General features: G+C 44.0%; 1 protein-coding gene and 1 non-coding gene across 2 annotated transcripts in view; both read left to right on the forward strand.

The window, feature by feature from the left end:
- The window catches only part of LOC134803417 (U5 small nuclear ribonucleoprotein 200 kDa helicase), a 54627-nt gene that overhangs the window by 15861 nt on the left and 12323 nt on the right, over positions 1-26443 (forward strand). The window contains exons 15-36 of the mRNA XM_063776237.1: positions 107-213; positions 1339-1456; positions 3345-3442; positions 4037-4199; positions 5961-6138; positions 7159-7320; positions 8030-8165; positions 9063-9294; positions 9955-10132; positions 11492-11598; positions 12065-12289; positions 12459-12572; positions 17026-17093; positions 17190-17370; positions 18942-19157; positions 20062-20162; positions 20639-20769; positions 21188-21327; positions 22475-22711; positions 22842-23050; positions 24646-24817; positions 25305-25465. Coding sequence (XP_063632307.1) covers positions 107-213; positions 1339-1456; positions 3345-3442; positions 4037-4199; positions 5961-6138; positions 7159-7320; positions 8030-8165; positions 9063-9294; positions 9955-10132; positions 11492-11598; positions 12065-12289; positions 12459-12572; positions 17026-17093; positions 17190-17370; positions 18942-19157; positions 20062-20162; positions 20639-20769; positions 21188-21327; positions 22475-22711; positions 22842-23050; positions 24646-24817; positions 25305-25465 — 3434 coding nt within the window. The remainder of the gene's footprint in view (positions 1-106; positions 214-1338; positions 1457-3344; positions 3443-4036; positions 4200-5960; positions 6139-7158; positions 7321-8029; positions 8166-9062; positions 9295-9954; positions 10133-11491; positions 11599-12064; positions 12290-12458; positions 12573-17025; positions 17094-17189; positions 17371-18941; positions 19158-20061; positions 20163-20638; positions 20770-21187; positions 21328-22474; positions 22712-22841; positions 23051-24645; positions 24818-25304; positions 25466-26443) is intronic.
- Trnal-aag (transfer RNA leucine (anticodon AAG)) lies at positions 752-833 on the forward strand. The gene has a single exon. It is a non-coding gene; the product is annotated as a tRNA-Leu (tRNA).

Below are 26443 nucleotides of genomic sequence, written 5' to 3' on the forward strand. Positions count from 1 at the left end.
TTGGCATTTTTATAGAATAGGTACTATCATCATACGACCCTTCGAAACAAATATTTGTTGTGTGACATAATATTTCTTTGTATAAGAACGATGTTTTTTTTTCTAGGTCCGATTGGTGGGTCTGTCAGCTACGCTGCCGAACTACACGGACGTCGCCGCCTTCCTTAGAGTGAAGCCTGAGCATGGGTTGTTCTACTTCGATAATTCATTCAGGTATTCATTACATTTACTATTTTTATATATTTTTTTACCATACAAGTTTCATGCAATAATTCGATGAGGTTTCGAAGGTTCGAAGGGAAGGTACAGGTTCGAAGCCGCGGCCGACCAACAGGAGTTGAAGCTACTAAGCTAAAAGACAGCTACCCCTACAGAATACGTATATTCAATTTTTAGGGTTCCGTACCCAAAGGGTAAAAATGGGACGCTATTACTAAGACTCCACTGTCCGTCTGTCTGTCTGTCACCAGGCTGTATCTTATGAACCGTGATAGACAGTTGAAATTTTCACAGATGATGTAATTCTATTGCCGCTATAACAACAAATACTAAAAAGTACGGAATCCTCTGTGGGCGAGTCTGACTCGCACTTGTCCGGTTTTTTCTTTTATCAGGTAGGGTTTCATGTAGTCGGCCACCCGACTATTCATTTCATACGCAGGTCAATATAGAATTACTATGTATTACGTCACGTGCAATACATAACTCTGTGACGTAACGGGTAACAGCTAATTTCGTCTGCCTTGCCAACGGTAGCGTGGCCGAGCGGTCTAAGGCGCTGGTTTAAGGCACCAGTCTCTTCGGAGGCGTGGGTTCGAATCCCACCGCTGCCATGATCTTTTTGTATTTTTTTTTATTCGTTACTTCTATCTTGTTGTTTGTGACTCTGGAAGAAAGTAATATTTTATAGAATATTATTAAATCGTCATATATTCATGGATAAACTACTGAACCGATTTTCATGAAGTTTCACATGTAGAATACGCAAGCTTGTAAAGTATATACATAACAGGCAACTCATTGTTTTTCTCAAAATTATCTAAACAGGCACTTAGGAATTCTAAATAAAAAATACTCCTTGATACTGGTTTAAGATTCAAAATTAATTATAATATTAATCTGTGTCAGGCGTGGCTCACTCCGCGATTTCGTCGCTTTGCTACAGGTAGCTAAAAGTACATCCGTTCCACACCAATTTTGGTGGCTAGCCATAAGCAGCGCGAGGCGCTGTCGCCACCTAGCGGTCATATCTGTCCTGATCGTAACAGACGCGTTTTGTTAGAGAGTGAGTCTTCTGTACCTAGTACTATTATTTATTCTGTGTCTGTGTGTGTCCAGGCCGGTAGCGTTGGAGCAACAGTACATCGGCGTGACAGAAAAGAAAGCGCTGAAGCGGTTCCAAGTGATGAATGACATCGTCTACGAGAAGACCATGGAGCACGCAGGGAGGAATCAGGTACGAGTAATACTTTATCTTGATTCATTCTATTAACTCGGGACTCGACTGACTCGAGTCCTGCGATATCGCATTGGCAGGGAGCCTAGCCAAGTTGACAATCTTTGATAAAAAACGCCAATCGAAACTTGGAATTTTTAGATACGGCAGAAAATTTGTTTTTTTTTTCCATGCCATTGACGTTTCAGACAAAAGTAACTTGAATCCTAATAGGCCAAAAAAATCTGGGGGCACGGTAGTGGGGACACTGCCAAGTCGAGCAAAACATATAGGCACGACCATCCTTTTCTCGAAGCCATTCAGGCCATTTTCAACGTCCTGTAATTTTGTGTTGGCTAAAGCTAGAACCCTGAATTTTCACTGACATATAGGGCATAATATGGCTTAGATATACTCCCAAGAACACTCAATTTGAACTTGTAGTTTAAGAATGATTGCACATCAAAGTTCCTTAGTTTTGTCACTGACACCAGGGATGTAACGGATGTGGTTTTATCGGAACCGAAAACGGAAACAGATGTTTTTAATTAAGTTTAACGGAACCGAAAACGGAAACGGAACCGAAAACGGAAACGGAACCGAAAACGGCAACGGAACCGGAACCATAATCGGAGCCTGACTTTTTAACGATGTAGTCGTTTTCCCCTTTCTAGAATAAACCTTCAGACAAAGTTTACACTTAGCCGTGTCCCCACTAACTTCATCAAAATAGTTCCAAATCGAACTTGATTTCGGCTTCATTGTGCGTTTTTTTACACACTAACATTCACCACACACACTACACACAGTCAGTAGTCAGTACACAACAGAACACAACCGATTTTAATTTTAATAACACGAATAAAACAAAGTATACAAACAAACAACAAATTAGCGTAGCACGTGGCAAGCGGGGCGATGAGCGAATGACTGGTATGAACCTGTTTGTTTTTGATGTACGCCGCCGCCGCGCGAAGCATTGACATCCGTTATAACTTCCGTTTCAAACATAACGGAACCGGAACAGAAACGGATGTGTAATACCAAACGGAAGTTCCGCCTTAACGGAAACGGAACCGGAGCTCCGTAACATCCCTGACTGACACACTCGCTCACGATCATCATAATTCTAAGGTACTTCTATTCTAGCAGACCCGCAAGCTTTCAATTTTAAACACGAGTAGTTTTTAGCTTATCAAGCCATACAAAACCTAATAATCTAATAAACATCAGTCACGTTTTAAAGATATAAAAACTGCATAAGTAAGTTTGTAATCTCATATAAATATATGCTATTACAAAGTTATTTTTGTGGTTTCTACAAATAGTACAAGATACAAGTATTGTATTTTATGAGTGCAAGTAGTTTAGGTATGAGCTTTGAGAAAAGTCACGTCTAACCTATGGCGTAAGTCCCGCGGGCGCGCTATCGCTCACAATATTTCATACAAACTGTACGAAAAATCAAAGACGCCTAGAGTGGAAGTGAAAGTTTTTGTAAATACGAAGTGAGTTGAGGGGTTAAATGATATTTTCGTAATTTATGTACGTATGTAAACACTTTGTTGTACATAAGACAGATTACAAACACTATAAAAACTAAATATTATGCAATGTACAATATTTTTTTTTATATTGTTCCACTGCTGGGCTAAGGCCTTCCCTCGTTTTCTCCACTCGACCCTGTCATCGGCATTTTCCCACCATTTGGGGTAGAATGCGTCCAAGTCGTCCCGCCATCTCCTTTTCGGTCTGCCTAAACCCCGGCCTGCACCGTCTATTGTGTTCCGTGGGTCCCACTCAGTCATTTTGGCCCACCTTTCTGAGCATGCGACAGACATGTCCAGGCCAGTCCCACTTAAGATTAAGCAAAGTAAGCTAAAAAATAGATATATTTGTTCTCTTTCAGATTCTCGTGTTTGTACATTCGCGTAAGGAGACAGGAAAAACAGCGAGGGCTATTCGAGACATGTGCTTAGAGAAGGACACGCTTGGACAATTCCTCAGGTACCTAAACCTTTTATTTCGCTAGCTAAACAATCTATACTTACCACTATAACAAACTGACGAAAATATACAAATAATGTGAACATAGCATCGAGATCTTAAATATGTAATCATAATATCATCAATAAATAAACAATTATTAGTAGGCATAAAGGCAAAGCAAAGCTTCACCCCGGAATTTCTTAACAAAGTTAAAAAAAATCATAACTCGAAAACTACGAAAAATCGGGTAACATGGGGTTCTGATAGCCCACGACGTGAGGAATCTAAAATTTTTGGACGTCGAGGTTTGGACCAATCTGTATATAATTATGTTAATAATAATGATTGCGGGGAAAAACACGTTCATCTTCATAATCATATTTTTATAGAATGTCTTAAAAAAATTAGAATAAAAACATTCCCGACTCTAATATATTTTAATTTTTCTTCTACACTCAATTGAGCCCAGAAGCTATTGTTTTGTTTCTATATTGCAATCTTCTGATCATAAAAAATAATATAGTTTTTAGAGTATCCTCATTTTTAACCCAAGGCCCTACAAGGATATACTGTGAATTACTGTGTATATAATGCTGTGTTTTTGCCTAACAGGGAAGGCTCAGCCAGCACAGAAGTACTCAGAACAGAAGCGGACCAAGTAAAGAACCCTGAGCTACGAGAACTCCTGCCGTATGGGTTCGCGATCCATCACGCCGGTATGAGCCGCGTCGACCGTACGCTTGTTGAAGATTTGTTCGCTGACAGACATATACAGGTAATAAACTACTACACTCAGTAAAATATAAACAAGTCACCTGCAATAGTATGTTACTCTTCTAAGGCCGCAAAAATATGTGACACGTTCTTATGGCTCTACAAATAAGATCGTGTCAGATATTTTTGCGGCCTTCGTTGTATAACATATTTTTGCAGGTGATTGTACAGTATTCACTTAGCAAGCGACCGAAATCCGTAACATATTGCCAGAGCATATAACATAGTCTTGTGTCATAGGGTGGAACAGAACGAAGGACTTTTATGCAAACGGGGAATCGTTTAGGCTACGTACTTTATTAATCACGTTAATATTTCTAACCGTTTATGAGATAAAGTTTGTTAAACATTAGTGCAAAAATCTGCATGTTTCAACCCTAGCAAGTAGATCCGAGCATTTAATATAAAGTCAAGTTAATGACATGTGTCAATTTAAAATGTAAACAACTTTGTAGTGGTAGGGTTGTCAATTACAAACCAGTTCAAAAAAGCCGGCCAGGTGCGAGTCGGACTCGCGCACGAAGGCTTCCGTAACATTACGCAAAAAACGGCAAAATCACGTTTGTTGTATGGGAGCAGTGAACGCATATACATGGAAGTATTCTGTGCGCTCAATTATGACCCAACGCAAACTACCCCGCGATAGGCGGTACTTACAAACTGCTCGATTGGCAATCTCAGTACGACCGAGATGACAGTCAGTGACAAATGGCTAAATTGATTTATAAAAACAACGTTTTTTTGTAATTAAAAATATCTTCATGTGTCGTGAAGTGGTGCAGAAGTTATTTTAGTTCATACCAAGGACAGTGGAATCACTTTTCACTTGTAGTAAACAGATAACTTCAGTAAAATTTGGAATAAACATGACGATTTGTTTTCAATACTACCGTGCTAAGCTAAAACGTAACAACTACATACGACTTTCATAACAACATACGACTTTTTAAATTGCGAGGATAATAGGGATGGTGTTATGCCAAATGAAGTAGACTATTTTATTAACTTGTGGTTGGTTTAGGTATTTTCTATATAATTATAAATGTAGTAATAAATTCCTTCTTACAGATTTGTATTTTCCTTTTTTATTTCATGAGATGGAGCTATAAAAAAACTACCTAGTTATTACAAATTAATAATCAAATTTGGTATTGTCATTTTACATTACTTTCCATTCAGATTCCCACAAGATGCCATTCGCAGAGAACTATGGAAAAAAGCTGTCCAATTAGAGAGACATGAAATTGAGTGGATGCCTATTTTAATAACAAAACTTCCGTGAAACACAGACATATTAAATATATTAAAAACGGGTCACTCACGTATTTTAAGTCGAAAAACGCTCGACATGTTTCACTCCGTACCGATGAGTGTCATCAGGAGCTTGCGTTTACGGTGACGGCCCGGCGCAGACTGCGCGCCGCAGCTCTCCGCGCCCGTGCACGAGGCGCGGGCGCCGGTGGCGGCAGGGGGGGGCGAGAAACTACCCTCGTTTATGGCATTATTGTCAAATGATGGGTTGCACACAACACTCACTACGTCATTCGCTAATGGTTCGTCCACACTGTCCACCGACGTAGTACCCAAAACAGTTTTCCAGCTTGTAGGCACTGACCAACCACAATCACGGTTAAAATTCGGATGACGACTAATTTCTATAGCCTCCCGTACTTTTCGCTGAATCACAAACGCTCTTACCGCTAGGCCACCAGCGCTTCACACATTCTTTGCCTTTTCTTACATATAACCCTTTTAATTACAGGTCCTAGTATCAACGGCTACCCTCGCGTGGGGTGTCAACTTGCCCGCCCACACGGTCATAGTGAAGGGGACCCAGGTGTACTCCCCAGAAAAGGGTCGCTGGAGCGAGTTGGGCGCCCTCGACGTTTTGCAGATGTTGGGCAGAGCAGGCCGGCCGCAGTATGATACTAAAGGAGAAGGTAATATTCATAATGTTGTCATAACTCCCTATTTTATCTGGAATAGATATGTTTTTCTTGGCCTTACTTCTAAACCTGAATCCTCGGTAAATAGTGTCGGAAAATTTTAATTTTTAGGTTTCCGTACCTAAAGGGTAAAAACGGGACCCCATTACTAATAAGACTCCGCTGTCCAACTGTCCGTCCGTCCGTCTGTCCGTCCGTCCGTCCGTCTGTCTGTCACTAGGCTGTAACTCATGAACCGTGATAGCTAGAAAGTTGGTTTCCATGCCATAATGCGCAAGCGCGTTGCGTCCTTGGTGAGGCGCCTGCGTGGCAGCCCGAATAGCTTCCTTCAGACGGTGGCAGAGCGCCTAGACGGCCCTTTCCAGCTTCACTGGGATAAGCTGCACAGGGCGTCTAACTGACCAAGTGATTTTAGTTTAAATTTTAAATTAATGTTATTATTTTTATTTATTTTTTATTGAATCTAATTTTAATTTTAATGTACATAATATATAATCAGTGTGTTTTATTTGTTAATTGTGTAATTATGGATCATGTATCTGAAATAAATGAATTTATTATTATTATTAAAGTTGAAATTTTCACAGATGATGTGACTCACTGATTTCTGTTGCCGCTATAACAACAAATAATTAAAACAATGTAAAATAAATATTTAAGTGGGCTCCCATACAACAAACGTGATTTTTTTGCCGTTATTTGCGTAATGGTACGGAACCCTTCGTGCGCGAGTCTGACTCGCACTTGGCTAGTATTTTTTTATACTATTTAAATTGTTTCTTTAGTAAACCCGCCAACGAGTATGCACCTAAGCTAAGGTAATCTATGAAATAAAACAAATATAAAGTTTATTAGTAGTTTTACCCCCGAGGAACCGAAGGAACCTGCTTGTTTATGCGTACGGATGAATGTTCTCATTCATCTCTAAAACGCCTTGGCCGATTTGGTTGCGATTTGCGGTAAAGCTTATTAATTATAATTTGTTTAGAACTAAAAAACTATATTTATTTGCAGGCATCCTGATTACCAACCACTCCGAGCTGCAATACTACCTGTCGCTCCTGAATCAGCAGCTACCGATAGAATCTCAGCTCGTGGGGAAGCTGCCAGACATGCTTAATGCTGAAATCGTACTGGGCTCAGTGCAGAGCGTTCGAGACGCTGTCACATGGCTTGGTGAGTTTGCCATAACACCCAACACACACACACACACACACACACACGCGCGCACGCACACACACACGCACACACATGCACACACATATGTACACACACACTCACACACACAAACACACACACACACACACACACACACACACACACACACAGACACATAATACCCAAACGTCCTGACTATAGCCTTTGCTATAACCAAAGAGAACATTTAACTGTGTTAATCATTTGAAGTAAATGTACTGACTACATAATTTACTTTGACAATATTCCTCTATTTCAAATTCTCTTTAACTGTAGTGATAGTCGATATTAACTCACATTTATAGACGGGTTTATCGCGAATTTATTTTACCTTTATTTACCGACGTTTAGACACAGGTTTCACTGGTCGTTAATAAAAAAAAAACCGGACAAGTGCGAGTCGGACTCGCCCACCGAGGGTTCCGTACTTTTTAGTATTTGTTGTTATAGCGGCAACAGAAATAAATCATCTGTGAAAATTTCAACTATCTGACTATCACGGTTCATGAGATACAGTCTGGTGACAGACGGTCGGACGGACAGCGGAGTCTTAGTAATAGGGTCCCGTTATTTACTCTTTGGGTACGGAACCCTAAAAAAAAATCGCGATAGTTCTATAAATGTGAGTTAATATGTGTTCAACACGCGAAAGTTTTAAATATTATATAGTCGGTATAATTTCCCATAGGATACACGTATCTATACATTCGGATGCTTCGGGAGCCGGCGTTATACGGCATAACACCGGAAAAGAAGCAGGAGGACAATCTACTGGAGTTGCACAGAGCTGATCTGATACACACCGCCGCCAGCTTACTAGACAAGTATGTACCTATTAACATGTTATGTTTCACTTCGTTGTTTTAGTTATACTCCCTAATCTTGACCATAGAGGAAAAATACATAGATTGCTCACTCCATATATGATACCAAAAAGACTATTATTTTCATAGTCGACATCTAATGCTCAACAACATAAGACTTTCCGGTCGGTGCTACACCTATTGTCAAGTAGCAGTACTGATAATTCCGCTACTCGATGCTAGATGACGACTATGAAAATAATAGTCTTTTTGGTACTAAAACTGATGTATGGAGTGAGCACTCTTGTCTTACTATATTTCTCTATGTCTTGACCAAAGACTGCTAGAGTCTGTGCGGAAAGAGAAGAGTCGTGGAATGTATTGGGCCCCATACATTCCACGACTCTTCTCTTTCCGCACAGACTCTACCTACAATTGGCATGATGACAGCAACAAAGAATTATGGAAATAATGGTTTCAAAGAATATATGTTAGTATGATTCCAAAAAATGGTCCTATTTCAGTATAAACATTAGGATTATTATAGCTTAAGAAAAAATAAGCGGAAATAATTCATGAAGTTTTGAAAATTGGTACAGTTATACCTTGTGGTGTCCAGATAAACATACTAAAAGTCCTCGAGGGTAGGGGGAGTGCTGAGGGTGTGGGGGGGGGGGGGGATATAAAAAAAACCGACCAGGAGCATGTTAGGCCATCCTCAGTGTAGGGTTCCATGGTTACCCGTCCGTCAAAATAGACTATTAGCAAAAACTCAAAAACGACTGGACCAATCAGGTTCGCTATATTTTTCCTTGAAAGTCATTACTAAGCTTTACTTTCACGATTTTATTCATATTGTTGGACCCAATCATGATTCAAGTAGAGTTATATTGTATTTAACCCCTCTACATTTTCCAGAGCCGGTCTGATCAAATACGAGCGTAAATCCGGCCACTTCCAACCCACCGAGCTCGGCCGCATCGCATCCCACTTCTACTGCACTTACGAAACTATGCAATCCTACAACCAGCTGCTAAAACCAACGCTGGGAGAGATTGAGCTGTTTAGAGTGTTCTCCCTGTCGGCTGAGTTCAGGAATATAACCGTTAGGGAAGAGGAGAAACTGGAGTTACATAAGCTGATGGAACGAGTAAGTTTTTTTCATATATTAGTCGGCTACAGCAGCGGTCGGCAAGCTTTTAGCAGCCAAGGGCCACATGTAGCTACCGAAGTTGACGCGACCCGCACTTTGTTTATGTTTATGACTTTATCAGATATTGTCGTTTGTCAATATTACATACAAAATAGCCAGGGAGGCTCGCGGGCCGCAAGTGAGAGGTTCGCGGGCCGCTTGTTGCCGACCGCTGGGCTACAGCATGAATTGAAAGTATGTGAAAGTAGCTTTTTACCTGCCAAGTTAGTTTTTCGTTACTTCTACTGCACTTAAAAAACTATGCAGTCCTACATAGTGTTAGTTAAGACTCGAGTTCTTTGAGACCTCTGCTTCAAGACTCGACTCAGTTTTTGAGACTCTTATAATTAAGTCGAAACTCGAGTTGTGTTTCAATTTGTTAGAGACCCGATTCTTTTGTAGAGACTTGAGTCCTTTTCAGATAACTCATGATTTTTTTTTACAAATATATTCAAAACGTATTGTCTTTATGTAAAATTTGTGAATTAGGTACACACATCATACAATAACGCCTAATTTCTTTACTGTTCTTCAAATTCAGACTCAGTGGACTCGAGTTCTTACCAACACTAGCTGGGACCAGAATTTGCAAAATTACTAATTTTTTTTTGTTCTCAGGTACCAATCCCAATAAAGGAAAGTATAGAAGAGCCGTCAGCCAAAGTGAACGTGCTGCTGCAAGCGTACATATCGCAGTTGAAACTAGAAGGGTTTGCCCTAATGGCGGACATGGTGTATGTTACTCAGTCAGCCAGTCGCCTGCTGCGGGCCATCTTCGAGATTGTGCTGCACAGAGGTACATACATACAACTATACATACATACAGTTGAAACTAGAAGGGTTTGCCCTAATGGCGGACATGGTGTATGTTACTCAGTCCGCCAGTCGCCTGCTGCGGGCCATCTTCGAGATTGTGCTGCACAGAGGTACGTACATACAACTATACATACATACAGTTGAAACTAGAAGGGTTTGCCCTAATGGCGGACATGGTGTACGTTACCCAGTCCGCCAGTCGCCTGCTGCGGGCCATCTTCGAGATTGTGCTGCACAGAGGTACGTACATACAACTATACATACATACAGTTGAAACTAGAAGGTTTGCCCTAATGGCGGACATGGTGTACGTTACCCAGTCCGCCAGTCGCCTGCTGCGGGCCATCTTCGAGATTGTGCTGCACAGAGGTACGTACATACAACTATACATACATACAGTTGAAACTAGAAGGTTTGCCCTAATGGCGGACATGGTGTACGTTACCCAGTCCGCCAGTCGCCTGCTGCGGGCCATCTTCGAGATTGTGCTGCACAGAGGTACGTACATACAACTATACATACATACAGTTGAAACTAGAAGGTTTGCCCTAATGGCGGACATGGTGTACGTTACCCAGTCCGCCAGTCGCCTGCTGCGGGCCATCTTCGAGATTGTGCTGCACAGAGGTACGTACATACAACTATACATACATACAGTTGAAACTAGAAGGTTTGCCCTAATGGCGGACATGGTGTACGTTACCCAGTCCGCCAGTCGCCTGCTGCGGGCCATCTTCGAGATTGTGCTGCACAGAGGTACGTACATACAACTATACATACATACAGTTGAAACTAGAAGGTTTGCCCTAATGGCGGACATGGTGTACGTTACCCAGTCCGCCAGTCGCCTGCTGCGGGCCATCTTCGAGATTGTGCTGCACAGAGGTACGTACATACAACTATACATACATACAGTTGAAACTAGAAGGTTTGCCCTAATGGCGGACATGGTGTACGTTACCCAGTCCGCCAGTCGCCTGCTGCGGGCCATCTTCGAGATTGTGCTGCACAGAGGTACGTACATACAGATGTAGTGCATAATTATTTTCCTTCTTATTTTCACGGAAACGTACGAACGTGTCTTGCTATTTCAGTCAGTATTGGTACAAAAAGTACTGAGGTTGATTGAAGTAGCATGACAAATACGAACGTTTCCGAGAAAATACAAAGGAAAATAAATGTCTACTAAGAAAAAGTGACCAAGGCCTCCAGCGCCCCAGGCTGGAATCGAACCAGCAGAGTCCTCTGCTTCGATTCTGCACTGCACACAGCCTTTTACAATTTTTGATAGATTTAAATTGTGTGTTCAGCCATATTAATAAATGACATTATTTGACAGGCTGGGCCCAGTTGGTGGACAAGACGCTGGCTCTCTGCAAGATGGTGGACCGACGCATGTGGCAGTCCATGTCACCGCTAAGACAGTTCCGAAAGATGCCTGAAGAGGTAACTTTTGTTATTTTTTAATTGACCGATTAATCGCGTGTTCGGACTTGTAAATTTAATAGGGTATTTGACTGTATTTAAAATAATTTATTTCACGCCATGCATGAAATAAAGCACCAGAACATTAATAGGGAAACGTAGACAGCAGTTATTTTAAGATACAATTTCTATTTGTATAGAAGTATAAAGAGTAGGTAGCTTGACCATGACGTCATTGGGTAATGTTTCATATAAATTCCATAGTAGCAAATCGTTTTGACAGTTCGAAAAAAGAAACTGGTTTGATTAATAGTCAAATACCCTATTGTACTAAAAATCATGTACCTATTTGTGGCTTACCATCAGAGGAGGGTCCTTATGCTTCATGTGCAATAAGGACCTTTCTATCAGAATTTCTTTAGGAATTCCAGATAAAAAGGACTTCCTCGCTTGGCAGATAACTGATAACTATTTGTTACACTCACAGGTGATAAAAAAACTCGAAAAGAAGAACTTCCCCTGGGAGAAACTCTACGAGCTCGGCCCCAACGAGATAGGGGAGCTGGTCCGAGCGCCGAAACTCGGCAAAATGATACACAAATACGTCCACCAGTTCCCCAAACTTGAGTTATCCACACACATACAGCCGATTACGAGAAGCACGCTACGAGTGCAGCTTACCATCACGCCTGATTTCCATTGGGATGAAAAGGTATGTTATAGTCGTTCGATTCGTAACTGGCCCAGAACGGCTAACCCTTTGTCTATTTCATCATCTTCCTCGCGTTATCCCGGCTTTTTGCCACGACTCAGGGGAGCCTGAGGTCCGCTTGGCAACTAATCCCGAGAATTGGCGTTATCCATTTATGGTGTGTTAACAGATCCACGGTCAATCGGAGGCGTTCTGGATCCTGGTGGAGGATGTGGACTCCGAGGTGGTGCTGCACCACGAGTTCCTGCTGCTCAAGGAGAAGTACTGCAAGGACGAGCACACGGTAACTAATATTCTATTTAACCCTTCTTTGCATGGTGATGGATATTTCCACCATAACCACAGAATAAAAATAAATAATAGTACTAGGTACAGAAGACTCACTCTCTAACAAAACGCGTCTGTTACGACCAGGACAGATAGCCGCTAGGTGGCGACAGCGCCACCAAAATTGGTGTGGAACGGATGTACCTGTAGCAAAGCGACGAAATCGCGGAGTGAGCCACGCCAGCCATAACATTGTCTTACGAATAAAAGGCACTTTTGGAGGTGATTGATATATATTTTTGAGACTGTCAACTTTCGACACTAATCAATTTTCCGATTTTTTACATAAATTTACGCAGTATTTTAATTTATAAAAATACATTTGTTTTAATACTAAATATCGGAAAATTTGGAAAAGCCCAGAAGTTGGTGATTGTATGTGATTTTGAGCGTTTTTTTCAGAGTTTGTAATTGTATATATTTATAAACTTTATCATAGGTATATTATAAATAGTTCACCATTCTGATGGTAGTAAGATTTTTCATGTATCTCTTACTGACAATTATATATTTACATAAATATGATTTAGCCTATGCAAAGTCTAACACTGATTTCGCAGTAAAAATCGATGTTATATTTTTTGACTATTTTTCCCATAATCGGCAAACAATTACGTGACACATACATATATTCATCTCGAGCAAAAATAACCCTTCATGCAAAGAAGGGTTAAGAGCGCTATTACATTTCGGCGTTGAGCGAGTTTAGGTATTTTACGCGCTGCGGCAGGCCGTGCGAGCTCAGTATGCCGATCCCTTCTACCACACTCGCACTACAATGATGGATTAAACATTCTTGATCCTTCGCGAAGCATATTGAAATCAACCATAACAACACTAACTGTACTTAACTTTTAAAGTTCTAAAACTGTTATTTGGTAAGTACGAAAATACTAAATGCAGTGCAAATGTACATAGGGGCTGTTCATAAATTACGTCATCTATTTTTGACGATTTTTGACCCCCCCCCCCCCCAAATCATCCAAAAATCAAGCTTCGGATGAATCTGTTTCCTCCTACGTCATGTTACCATCATCCGATGTCCAGACCCCCCCCCCCCCTCCTCCCATTTGAAACGACGTAATTTATGAATAGCCCCATACTCGTACTTATGAAGGTATATTACTCGAAAGAAATTATAGGTACCTACTCGCTTATTTACATGTTTCGTCATTGCATTTGGTACCTATAGGTTGTAAAGTTTGTATCAACGAGGGTTTAAAAATGAACTGGTAGTGGTACTGAGGATCTGATGATGATTAAGGTGGTCACGGATACCAATCAACCATGTAGTAACATGATTAGGCTCGTTTGATTCGTCTCAACAAGATCTTTGACACTGAAGATACACAGGGTCTGATGATGGAGCTGGAAGGTGGCCACGGGTACCAGTCTATCATGTAACTAAACAACTTCGTGTTTGGGCTCGTTTGATTCGTCTCAACAAGATCTTGGACACAAGACAGTACTCAGGGTCTGATGATGGAGCTGGAAGGTAGCATTACCAATCAACCATGCAACTAAACCACATCGTGTTTAGGATCGTTTGATTCGTCTCAACAAGATCTTTGACACTAGGTGATACTCAGAGTCTGATGATGGAGCTGGAAGGTGGTCACCGGTACCAATCAACCATGCAACTAAACCACTTCGTGTTTAGGCTCGTTTTATTCGTTTCAACAAGATCTTTGACACAAGATAATACTCAGGGTCTGATGTTGGAGCCGGAAGGTGGTCACCGGTACCAATCAACCATGCAACTAAACCACTTCGTGTTTAGGCACGTTTTATTCATCTCAACAAGATCTTTGACACAAGGTAGTACTCAGGGTCTGATGATGGAGCGCGAAGGTGGCGACGGGTACCTGTCTATCATCATCAGCTCCATCATCAGACCCTGAGTAGTATCTTGTGTCAAACATCTTATTGCGACGAATCAAACGAGCCCAAACACGAAGTGGTTCAGTTACATGGTAGACTGGTACCCGTGGCCGCAGTCCAGCTCCATCATCAGACCCTGAGTACTAACTTGTGTCAAAGATCTTGTTGCGACGAATCGAACGAAGCCAAACACGAAGTGGTTTAGTTGCATGGTTGATTGGTACCGGTGACCACCTTCCGGATCCATCATCAGACCCTCAGTACTGCCTTGTGTCAAAGATCTTGTTGCGACAAATCAAACGAGCCCAAACACGAAGTGGTTCAGTTACATGGTAGACTGGTACCTGTGGCCACAGTCCAGCTCCATCATCAGACCCTGAGTACTAACTTTTGTCAAAGATCTTGTTGCGACGAATCGAACGAAGCCAAACACGAAGTGGTTTAGTTGCATGGTTGATTGGTACCGGTCACCACCTTCCGGATCCATCATCAGACCCTCAGTACTACCTTGTGTCAAAGATCTTGTTGCGGCAAATCAAACGAGCCCAAACACGAAGTGGTTCAGTTACATGGTAGACTGGTACCCGTGGCCACCTTCCAGCTCCATCATCAGATCCTGAGTACTATCTTGTGTCCAAGGTCTTGTTGAGACGAATCAAACGAGCCTAAACACGAAGTGGTTTAGTTGCATGGTTGATTGGTACCGGTGACCACCTTCCGGCTCTAACATCAGACCCTGAGTACTATCTTGTGTCAAAGATCTTATAGAAACGAATAAAACGAGCCTAAACACGAAGTGGTTTAGTGGCATGGTTGATTGGTACCGGTGACCACCTGCCGGCTCCATCATCAGACCCTGAGTACTATCTTGTGTCAAAGATCTTGTTGAGACGAATCAAACGAGCCTAAACACGAAGTGGTTTAGTTGCATGGTTGATTGGTACCGGTGACCACCTTCCGGCTCCATCATCAGACCCTGAGTATTATCTTGTGCCAAAGATCTTGTTGAGACGAATCAAACGAGCCCAAACACGAAGTGGTTTAGTTGCATGGTTGATTGGTACCGGTGACCACCTTCCGGCTCCATCATCAGACCCTGAGTACTATCTTAAGTCAAAGATCTTGTTGAGACGAATAAAACGAGCCTAAACACGAAGTGGTTTAGTTGCATTGTTGATTGGTACTGGTGACCACCTTCCGGCTCCATCATCAGACCCTGAGTACTATCTTAAGTCAAAGATCTTGTTGAGCCGAATCAAACGAGCCCAAACACGAAGTGGTTTAGTTGCATGGTTGATTGGTACCGGTGACCACCATCCGGCTCCATCATCAGACCCTGAGTACTATCTTGTGTCAAAGATCTTGTTGAGATGAATAAAACGAGCCTAAACACGAAGTGGTTTAGTTGCATGGTTGATTGGTACCGGTGACCACCTTCCGGCTCCATCATCAGACCCTGAGTACTATCTTGAGTCAAATAAATACATATAGAATGTCAGGTCGTTTCAAATATTTTTAATCCTGTCCGGTAGTTTATTAAACTGTACCATTATAAATTATAATACTATAAAAACAGTGCTAGGATCAAAGTCTCTCGTTGCGGTTTACACGCACACAGTATAGCGTTTTACACGGCGCCCGCCGCACACAATGATAAAAAACCTCGTCGTCGCCGTTGAAAATGTGCGGAGCCGACCGACACACGTCCTGCCTCTACAAGCTCTGCCGCGGCACTGAGCTGGCGCAGCGCGCGTCATCGGTAATATAGAGTAGTTTTCAAAAAATTGCCAAAAAATTATAGTAGAATTTCATAAACACTAATGTATACCAACAGTATAAGCAAACGTTGCAGATTGCTTGAGTATGAAAATGACTTCGATATTAAGTAGATTTTCGTAGGAATTGACACTTGTTTCGGAGAGAAAATAGAGTTCGTTTTACTTTGATTTTCTCTTTCTCAAAGGTATGTAGGAAAAATATAGTTTGATATGCCTAAAGTACAGGGTATTAGTAATACAAAATAGCCAGGTTTAGCAGAGTAAAATTCTCAACATTTCCAAATAAGAGCTCGCCATTCAGTGCTTCACGGGGTTTTTCGGAAACGACCATCAGAAAAAAAATCATTACTAATTTAATAAGTCCTTTTTCTAATATTTACAACGATATTTATAAAGATAAGAAGACGCTTTTACTGGAACAAGTACTCATTGTTTCTAATAATGAGCGCAAAGTCCTGAATTTCGTCGACTAGTATCATCAATTTTGCATTATTTCGACTTTTCTTGTAAGAGCGCTCTTAAATTACCGCTTATGTTAGGGGTCCATTTCCCGAACGGTATTAGACTTAGGGCTCATTTAGACGATGCGAGAACTCGCATGAGAGTTTCATTACATTGCGGTTTTTGATCGGTCGGTGGAATTGGACGTCACCAACAGTCCGCAATGTAACTAAAACCGCATGCGAGTTCGCGCGCCGTCTAAATCAGCCGTCATATTATTAGTCCATTGATGTGTTTTTCTGGTTTTAGGTAAAACTGTTCGTGCCAGTGTTCGAGCCTCTTCCGCCGCAATACTTCCTTAGAGTCGTATCTGACAGGTGAAAAAATTCAGTAATTCGAATTAAATTATCAGACTAAGTTAATGTTTCGTATAATGTAACTCTTGCAACTTGTGAATTATTTTTTGTTACCAGATGGATAGCAGCAGAGACACAGCTACCCGTGTCCTTCCAACACCTGATCTTGCCTGAGAAGAATCTCCCACCTACCGAACTGTTGGACCTCCAACCTTTGCCTGTCTCCGCTCTGCGGAACCCTAAATTTGAGGAATTGTACAAAGAGACTTTTAAGCAGTTCAACCCAGTGCAAACACAGGTATGTACTCTTTAACAAACCAAAGAGATTTTGAAAAAGAGGCGGATTGTCAAAGTAAATTATGTAGCCACAGTAAATTTACTGCCATCTTTCGACAGAAGATTAAAACTTTTAGAACGCCATTTGACTTGGATCCTTATTCTTTCACTGATGTGTTAAATTTGTTATATATCTAAAAGTAACGCCACCTACTCGAGACTAGGCCAAAGGTATGGTGCAATCTTTTTGAGCGAATGGCGCATGTCGCAGAATGTTGTTTATTAGAATTTTGTATTGCATAATGTTACTTGGTAGAAATATCGTTTGACATGCAGAAATACTTTTGGCATACTGCTTTTCGCATATTATTACTTCGCAGAATTTTTTTTGCGCATAATATTATTTGGCAGAAAACCCAAACCTAACCCACTTAGAAAATTCTGCTAAATGATTATTATGCGAAATTACTATTATGGCAAGTATATATTTATGCGAAGGTATCATTCGACTAAAAGTTTTTCTGCGATACGTGTTATGCGAAGTGTATTTCTGTAAAATAATATTCTGTTAGATGAGGGTTATCCTCCCCTCTATTATGCCAAATCCTTAGAGCATTTCGTCGGATGACAAGCAAAAGTCACTAACTAACATCATTGAAATTATTGGACAATAAACCGTGTTACAAGTGTAATAAAGTGCATTGTTACTTTAATTTTTTGATAGTAAATAGCGAGTTTTGCTTGTCATCCGACGATTAAGTAAGAGACGTAATGGCTGTCATTTTATGTACAAAACTGTCTCCCGATTTTTGCGGGGGAGGGGACGTCAAATGTATTGCTATTTCTACATGATTTCAACGTAACGTACAAATAGCCATGTCATTCCATACACAAGTTTGCACAATTGTGCAAGGTTTTCGGCAGAGGGGTAAGCCCTTAAAGGCGACTCCAGTTATTAAATAAACAAATAAATAAATAAATATCAGGGGACATCTTACACAGATCAACCTAGCCCCAAACTAAGCAAAGCTTGTACTATGGGTGGTAGGCGACGATATACATACTTATATAGATAAATACATACTAAAGATAAATATATAAATATATATAAATATATAAATATATAGATAATAGATATATAGATAAATATATACATAGAAAACACCCATGACTCAGGAACAAATATTAGTGTTCATCACACAAATAAATGCCCTTACTGGGATTCGAACCCAGGACCATCGGCTTCGCAGGCAGGGTAAATGCTCAAGTCTCTCTCTCTGTCAAGTATTAAATGCTCTAAGTCCAAATCCCATATTTTATAGCTTATAGTCTGTATCTTTAGGTATTTAAATAAAAGTAAACAAAATCTACCCTCAAATGGCTCCTTAAGCCAGTTGAGGGTAGATGAAAATATTACATGATCAAATAATGTAGGTTAAAGTCAGGTCGTTCAGTGACAGATCCAGGCGGTTTTGTATTTGGTTGGTTAACCAATAGATGTTATAACTACCCGAAAATGTACAAATTATTTGTTTACTTTTATTTAAATACATAAAGATACAGAGTATTGTTAATGATGATTTCACTGTCCAGGTGTTCAACGCGGTGTACAACACGGACGACAACGTGTTCGTGGGAGCGCCATCGGGCTCCGGCAAGTCGGTGATCGCGGAGCTGGCGCTACTGCGGCTGCTGTCGAGCAACGCCGCGGGCAGAGTCGTGTATCTGCTGCCCAAGGACGCGCTAGCTGACATTGTGTTCTCTGACTGGTACCATAAGTTCGCCACGCCTGACGGGTTCAACCTTAAGGTCAGTTACACATTGCTATTTGCTAACTAGTCGGTGATAGCCGAGCTGGCGTTACTGCGGCTGCTGTCGAGCAACGCCGCGGGCAGGGTCGTGTATCTGCTGCCCAAGGACGCGTTGGCTGACATCGTGTTCTCAGACTGGTACCATAAGTTCGCCACGCCTGACGGGTTCAACCTTAAGGTCAGTTACACATTGCTATTTGCTAACTAGTCGGTGATAGCCGAGCTGGCGTTACTGCGGCTGCTGTCGAGCAACGCCGCGGGCAGGGTCGTGTATCTGCTGCCCAAGGACGCGTTGGCTGACATCGTGTTCTCAGACTGGTACCATAAGTTCGCCACGCCTGACGGGTTCAACCTTAAGGTCAGTTACACATTGCTAACTATGCAAAAGATCTTCCTCGCGTTAGGGGCCATCCATTAATTACATCACACGAATTTTTAGGTTTTATGCCTGTTTTAGCCCTGCCCCCCCTGGTGTGACGTCACATTTTTTCAACGAAATCGGCAAATCGAATTAAGTAGGTTGTACCTATTATTAATATTTTATCAAAATATTTTTGAAAAAAAAAATAGTACATAATTTTATAACTCAAAACTGATTAGAAAGAAAATTAAACGAATGAAAAAATGATTATCGTTCCGAAAATTTGCTATTTAACTGTACAGCGACTTAAATAATTTAAAGTGACGTCACAAAGTTTGTGACATCCCCTCCCTCCTGTCTCAACATGTCACATTTTCTTGGCCTTCGTTCCTTCATCGATAAGCGACTGGTAAATAACAAGCTATATTTCAAAAACTCATTGGTAGGAGCCGGGGTTTGAACCCGCGACCTCCGGATTGCAAATCGCACGCTCTTACCGCTAGGCCACCGCTTATCAACCTGTAATATTATTGTTGAACAGGTGGTGCAACTAACTGGCGAGACGGCGACAGATCACAAGCTGCTAAACAGGGGGCAGATCATCATCACGACCGCTGAGAAATGGGACGTGCTCTCGCGCAGGTTAGTCAATACTACTACTACATATTTTATAACTATTAAATTAAAAATAACTAGCGATCCGCCCCGGCTTTGCACTGGTTAATAAATTATACACCTAAACCTTCCTCAGGAATCACTTTCGATAGGTGAAAACCGCATGTCCGTTCAGTAGTTTTTGAGTTTCTCGCGAACATACAAATAAACAGACAGACGCGGCGGGGGCCTTTGTTAGGGTTCCGTATCCAAAATTTTGCGTAATGGTACGGAACCCTGCGTTATAAACTCAAAAGTAGTGGTAACTTTTTTCCTCCTATATTTTATCCTCCCATAGAAACTGGACCAGCCAAAATGTATGAATAGGCCAAATTTTTTTTTTTCGCGATTTCGGGGTTAGTCCCATGGTAAAAGTTGCTCAGTATAATCCCAAAACCTCCCTGGCAACGGGAATGCAGTTATTTTATAGCCACCGTGTATAATGCAACCTTTTTTGTTGTTAGATGGAAAGTGCGAAAGAGCGTGCAATCAGTGTCCCTATTCATTGTGGATGCGCTGCAACTGCTGGGAGGGGACGAGGGCCCAGTGTTGGAGGTGGTCTGCTCCCGGATGCGATACATATCCTCCCAGATCGGTAAGTCATGTACTACGATTGGCTTTTTTAGGGTTCCGTACCCAAAGGGTATAAACGGGACCCTATTACTAAGACTCCAATGTCGGTCTGTCCGTCTGTCTGTCACCAGGCTGTAACTCATGAACCGTGATAGCTAGGCAGTTGAAATTTTCACAAATGATGTATTTCTGTTGCCGCTATAACAACAGATACTAAAAACAAAATAAAATAAATATTTGAGTGGGCTCCCATACAACAAACGTGATTTTCCGCCGTTTTTTGCGTAATGGTACGGAACCCTTCGCGCGCGAGTCCGACTCGCACTTGGCCGGTTTTTTGTTTAACTTAACTCCTTGAGTCCCAGGCATAGAAAGACTGAAACCTCCAAGTCCCAATGACATGTAGTGTGACAATGTTGTAACTACATTCTTGTTTACAGGTCGCCAGATCCGTATAGTGGCTCTGTCGCTCCCTCTGGCGGACGCGCGCGACGTGGCGCAGTGGCTCGGCTGCAACTCCAACGCCACCTTCAACTTCCATCCCAGCGTCAGACCGTTACCCCTGGAGCTGCACATACAGGTCAGTTAATAGGGTGAGGGCGCCGTGGTGGAATGACCTCGATCCCAGTGCGCCCTCACGAACGGCAAAGAGGGTGAAACGCCGGAGTGTGTTTAGTGGGTAGGGCCAAATTCTCCCCCCTCTCGCTAAGAGAGGGATAAGGAGCGGCGAGTCCCACACACTGCGTAAATGCATTCCCACTCCGTCAATAAAAAAAAAGTCAGTTAATAGGGTATTTGACTACTAATGAATAGAATCAGGCGTTACTTTGCGGAAATCCATATTAATTAAAACCAAAATATTACTTTGCTAATCCGCTAAAAGATAACGTGCTAGTCAATCAGTGCTAACCCGTTATACTTATTTGCGTATTTTTTACATGCAAATAAATATAACAAACTACCACCAAAAGAACAATATTCGACACGTGTTTCGCTTCTCTACGAGGCATCTTCAGGAGATGTTGACGGTCTGATGCCCGGCCACGGAAACCATGCGGGCCATAGAAAATGGACCAGCCAAAATATATGAAACAGCAAAATTTGAATTTTGCGATTTCGGGTTTGTTCCCATAGTAAAAGTTGCTCAGTATCATAGACTAGGAATCCTCTAGACCGAGTTTAGAACAATTATTTCATGCAACCGATGCTGCCAAAAATGAGGGGGTGCGCGGGACGAGGTGAGCGAGATCCCGTGCCGTGATTGGTCCGTTCAAACGACGAACGAGTTCACGGACGTCACACAAAGACACTTTCGACTCGAGCATGGAGTAAATTTACCGTATGCGTGGCAGACGGGGTAGCACGACTATGCTCAGTCTGGAGGATATTTTGTCTGTGCTCAGTATAATCCCAAAACTTCCCTGGCAACGGGAATGCACTTATTTTTAGGCCACCCTTTATAATAATGGTGCTACTTTCCCGCACGAGTGCGGTAATAACCACTTTCCGTGCCTATGTGAAAAATTTAAGCAGCCATATGTACCGTAAAACGTTGTACGATACACGTGCGAATAGGTAATACGCAACTCGTGTTGATATAAAACACTCCCTTCACTCGTGTTTTAATTTATCACCACTCGTTGCGAATTTCCTACTTTCCACACTCGTATCGTAAATAACTATTAAATACATTGAACGTGTTTATTAAACTAAGCACATGCGTCCAGGGCTTCAACATCCCGCACGCGGCGTCGCGGCTGTCGTCGATGACGAAGCCCATCTACAACGCCATCGCGCGCCACGCCGGCGCGCGCCCCGCCGCCGTGTTCGTGCCGGCGCGGCGCGACTCGCGCCTGCTGGCCGCCGACCTGCTGGCGCTGGCCGCCGCGCAGGGCAAGGCCGCCCGGTTCCTGCACGCCAACCAGGAGGAGATGCAGAAGTACCTCGATAAAATACAGGACAAGGTAGGTGAAACACCTTCTGACGTCTGCAGCCTATCTATAACCATGGAGACGAGCCTTAATCACTGCGGGGCTTAGTCAATTTGTGTAATAATGTCCTATAACATAAAAAAAACGAAACCTTCAATTCCAGATGTTAAAGGAGACCCTCGCAGCCGGCGTGTCTTATCTCCACGAGGGTGTGGACCCGGACGACCGGCGCGTGGTGCAGTTCCTGGTGTCCAGCGGCGCCGTGCAGCTGTGCGTGGTGGCCGCCGAGCTGGCCTGGGCCTTCGCCGCCCACGTGCACACTGTGATAGTGTGCGACACACACACGAGAGTACACGACCGGCGCGTGGTGCAGTTCCTGGTGTCCAGCGGCGCCGTGCAGCTGTGCGTGGTGGCCGCCGAGCTGGCCTGGGCCTTCGCCGCCCACGTGCACACTGTGATAGTGTGCGACACACACACGTGAGTACACGACCGGCGCGTGGTGCAGTTCCTGGTGTCCAGCGGCGCCGTGCAGCTGTGCGTGGTGGCCGCCGAGCTGGCCTGGGCCTTCGCCGCCCACGTGCACACTGTGATAGTGTGCGACACACACACGTGAGTACACGACCGGCGCGTGGTGCAGTTCCTGGTGTCCAGCGGCGCCGTGCAGCTGTGCGTGGTGGCCGCCGAGCTGGCGTGGGCCTTCGCCGCCCACGTGCACACTGTGATAGTGTGCGACACACACACGTGAGTACACGACCGGCGCGTGGTGCAGTTCCTGGTGTCCAGCGGCGCCGTGCAGCTGTGCGTGGTGGCCGCCGAGCTGGCGTGGGCCTTCGCCGCCCACGTGCACACTGTGATAGTGTGCGACACACACACGTGAGTACACGACCGGCGCGTGGTGCAGTTCCTGGTGTCCAGCGGCGCCGTGCAGCTGTGCGTGGTGGCCGCCGAGCTGGCCTGGGCCTTCGCCGCCCACGTGCACACTGTGATAGTGTGCGACACACACACGTGAGTACACGACCGGCGCGTGGTGCAGTTCCTGGTGTCCAGCGGCGCCGTGCAGCTGTGCGTGGTGGCCGCCGAGCTGGCGTGGGCCTTCGCCGCCCACGTGCACACTGTGATAGTGTGCGACACACACACGTGAGTACACGACCGGCGCGTGGTGCAGTTCCTGGTGTCCAGCGGCGCCGTGCAGCTGTGCGTGGTGGCCGCCGAGCTGGCGTGGGCCTTCGCCGCCCACGTGCACACTGTGATAGTGTGCGACACACACACGTGAGTACACGACCGGCGCGTGGTGCAGTTCCTGGTGTCCAGCGGCGCCGTGCAGCTGTGCGTGGTGGCCGCCGAGCTGGCGTGGGCCTTCGCCGCCCACGTGCACACTGTGATAGTGTGCGACACACACACGTGAGTACACGACCGGCGCGTGGTGCAGTTCCTGGTGTCCAGCGGCGCCGTGCAGCTGTGCGTGGTGGCCGCCGAGCTGGCGTGGGCCTTCGCCGCCCACGTGCACACTGTGATAGTGTGCGACACACACACGTGAGTACACGACCGGCGCGTGGTGCAGTTCCTGGTGTCTAGCGGCGCCGTGCAGCTGTGCGTGGTGGCCGCCGAGCTGGCCTGGGCCTTCGCCGCCCACGTGCACACTGTGATAGTGTGCGACACACACACGTGAGTAATTACTAAATATATTCTAAAGGCTCTGTGAGCTGTACACCTCGCGAACCCTTATGGCTGCCTGACTAAATTTCCAAAAAGTGTATCGACTCCTAAGGGGCTGTCCATAAATTACGTCATCGATTTTTGACGATTTTGGACCCCCCCCCCCTATAATCATCCAAAAATCATGCTTCAAATGACCCCATTTCCTCCTACTTCATGCTACCGTCATCCGATGTCCAGACCCCCCCCCCCTAATTTGAAATGACGTAATTTATGAATAGCCCCTAATATGTTGTATTTTTAATTCTCAGTTACAACGGCAAACTCCATACATACGAGCAGTACCCGATCACGACCGTCCTGCACATGCTGGGCCGCGCGTGCCCCTCCTCGGAGGACGAGCACTCCGTGGCCGTGCTCATGTGCCGCGCGCACCACAAGACGTTCTACACCAAGCTGCTGCTCGACTGTCTCCCGCTGGAGGTATATACTCTAATATTAGTCTTTTGCTCCGGATCACGAGTAAAAGAAACCTTCTTTACATTGTACACTACCTAGGTTGCTAGGTTTGACATATGTATACACGGTGGCTAAAAAATAAGTACATTCCCGTTGCCAGCGAGGTTTTGGAATTATACTGAGTAACTTTTACTATGGGACCAACCCCGACAACGGGAATGCAGTTATTTTTTAGCCGCCCTGTAATAGTTATTGTGATTTTTTCTCTATTTTGCACATTAAGTCTATCTTGAATATTACGAAACTTACATATAGGTAACGGTGTGATCATTAATAAATAGTTTCTGAGATACTTCATTTCTTACATTTAATTTTAAGTTTTCAGCGAGCCTTTACTTTGAGAACCCCTGACGAGTGTCCCTTTGACAGTGACAGTAGTTTTTTAACATTAATTCCCTGACAATAAAATATTTCATATAGTATTAACTAACCGTGTTATGTACCTATGCAGAGTCACCTGGACCACAGACTGCACGACCACATGAACGCGGAGATCGTGACCAAGACCATAGAGAACAAACAGGACGCCGTGGACTATCTCACTTGGACGTTCCTCTACCGCCGGCTCACCATGAACCCCAACTACTACAACCTGCAGGGCGTCACTCACAGGTAAGGAACCCACCATCACCAAGACCATAGAGAACAAACAGGACGCCGTGGACTATCTCACTTGGACGTTCCTCTACCGCCGGCTCACCATGAACCCCAACTACTACAACCTGCAGGGCGTCACTCACAGGTAAGGAACCCACCATCACCAAGACCATAGAGAACAAACAGGACGCCGTGGACTATCTCACTTGGACGTTCCTCTACCGCCGGCTCACCATGAACCCCAGCTACTATAACCTGCAGGGCGTCACTCACAGGTACGGAACCCACCATCACCGAGACCATAGAGAACAAACAGGACGCCGTGGACTATCTCACTTGGACGTTCCTCTACCGCCGGCTCACCATGAACCCCAACTACTACAACCTGCAGGGCGTCACTCACAGGTACGGACCCCATCATCTAGTTGTCGAGGCTGTGCATACGAATTTCAAACCCATGGTTGCACAATAAAGGCCGCGCAACTGGGAATGCACAGAACTTTATGAGCTATGCCACATTGCCGAAGCGCTGCACCGCGTTCAGTCCGCCCTCGATACGCTGACCGAATGTGGAACCGACGCCGAGCGGTTGCGGGGCGGAAGCGGCGCGGTCGCCGTCACTCGCCAGTCACATTGAGCGCGGATGTTTGCAATGACGCGGGACGGATGTTACAAAGAAATAAAAGTTGATATCTCTATTACACGCGCATAATTATATAGGGACCGTGCGCGTTGGAGGATCTGCCATCTTGTGGCCTGAATCAGAAACATAGTGCACATGTACATTGCCAAAGCAAGTGCTACCATCTACCGTTCTCGTCGGTACGTTTCCTTGTGCATAGTAGGTTCTGCCATCTTGTGGGCTACATCGGAAGCATAAACGACATATTTACGCCTCGCGCCAAAAATCTGACGGCTCCTATGCTGCCCCCTATAGTTCATGCACGGGGCTCATTGCTGTCCCGCCCATGATGCTGGTTGCCAATGTCACTG

Source organism: Cydia splendana, chromosome 26, assembly GCF_910591565.1.
Source record: "Cydia splendana chromosome 26, ilCydSple1.2, whole genome shotgun sequence".
Lineage (NCBI taxonomy): Eukaryota > Metazoa > Arthropoda > Insecta > Lepidoptera > Tortricidae > Cydia > Cydia splendana.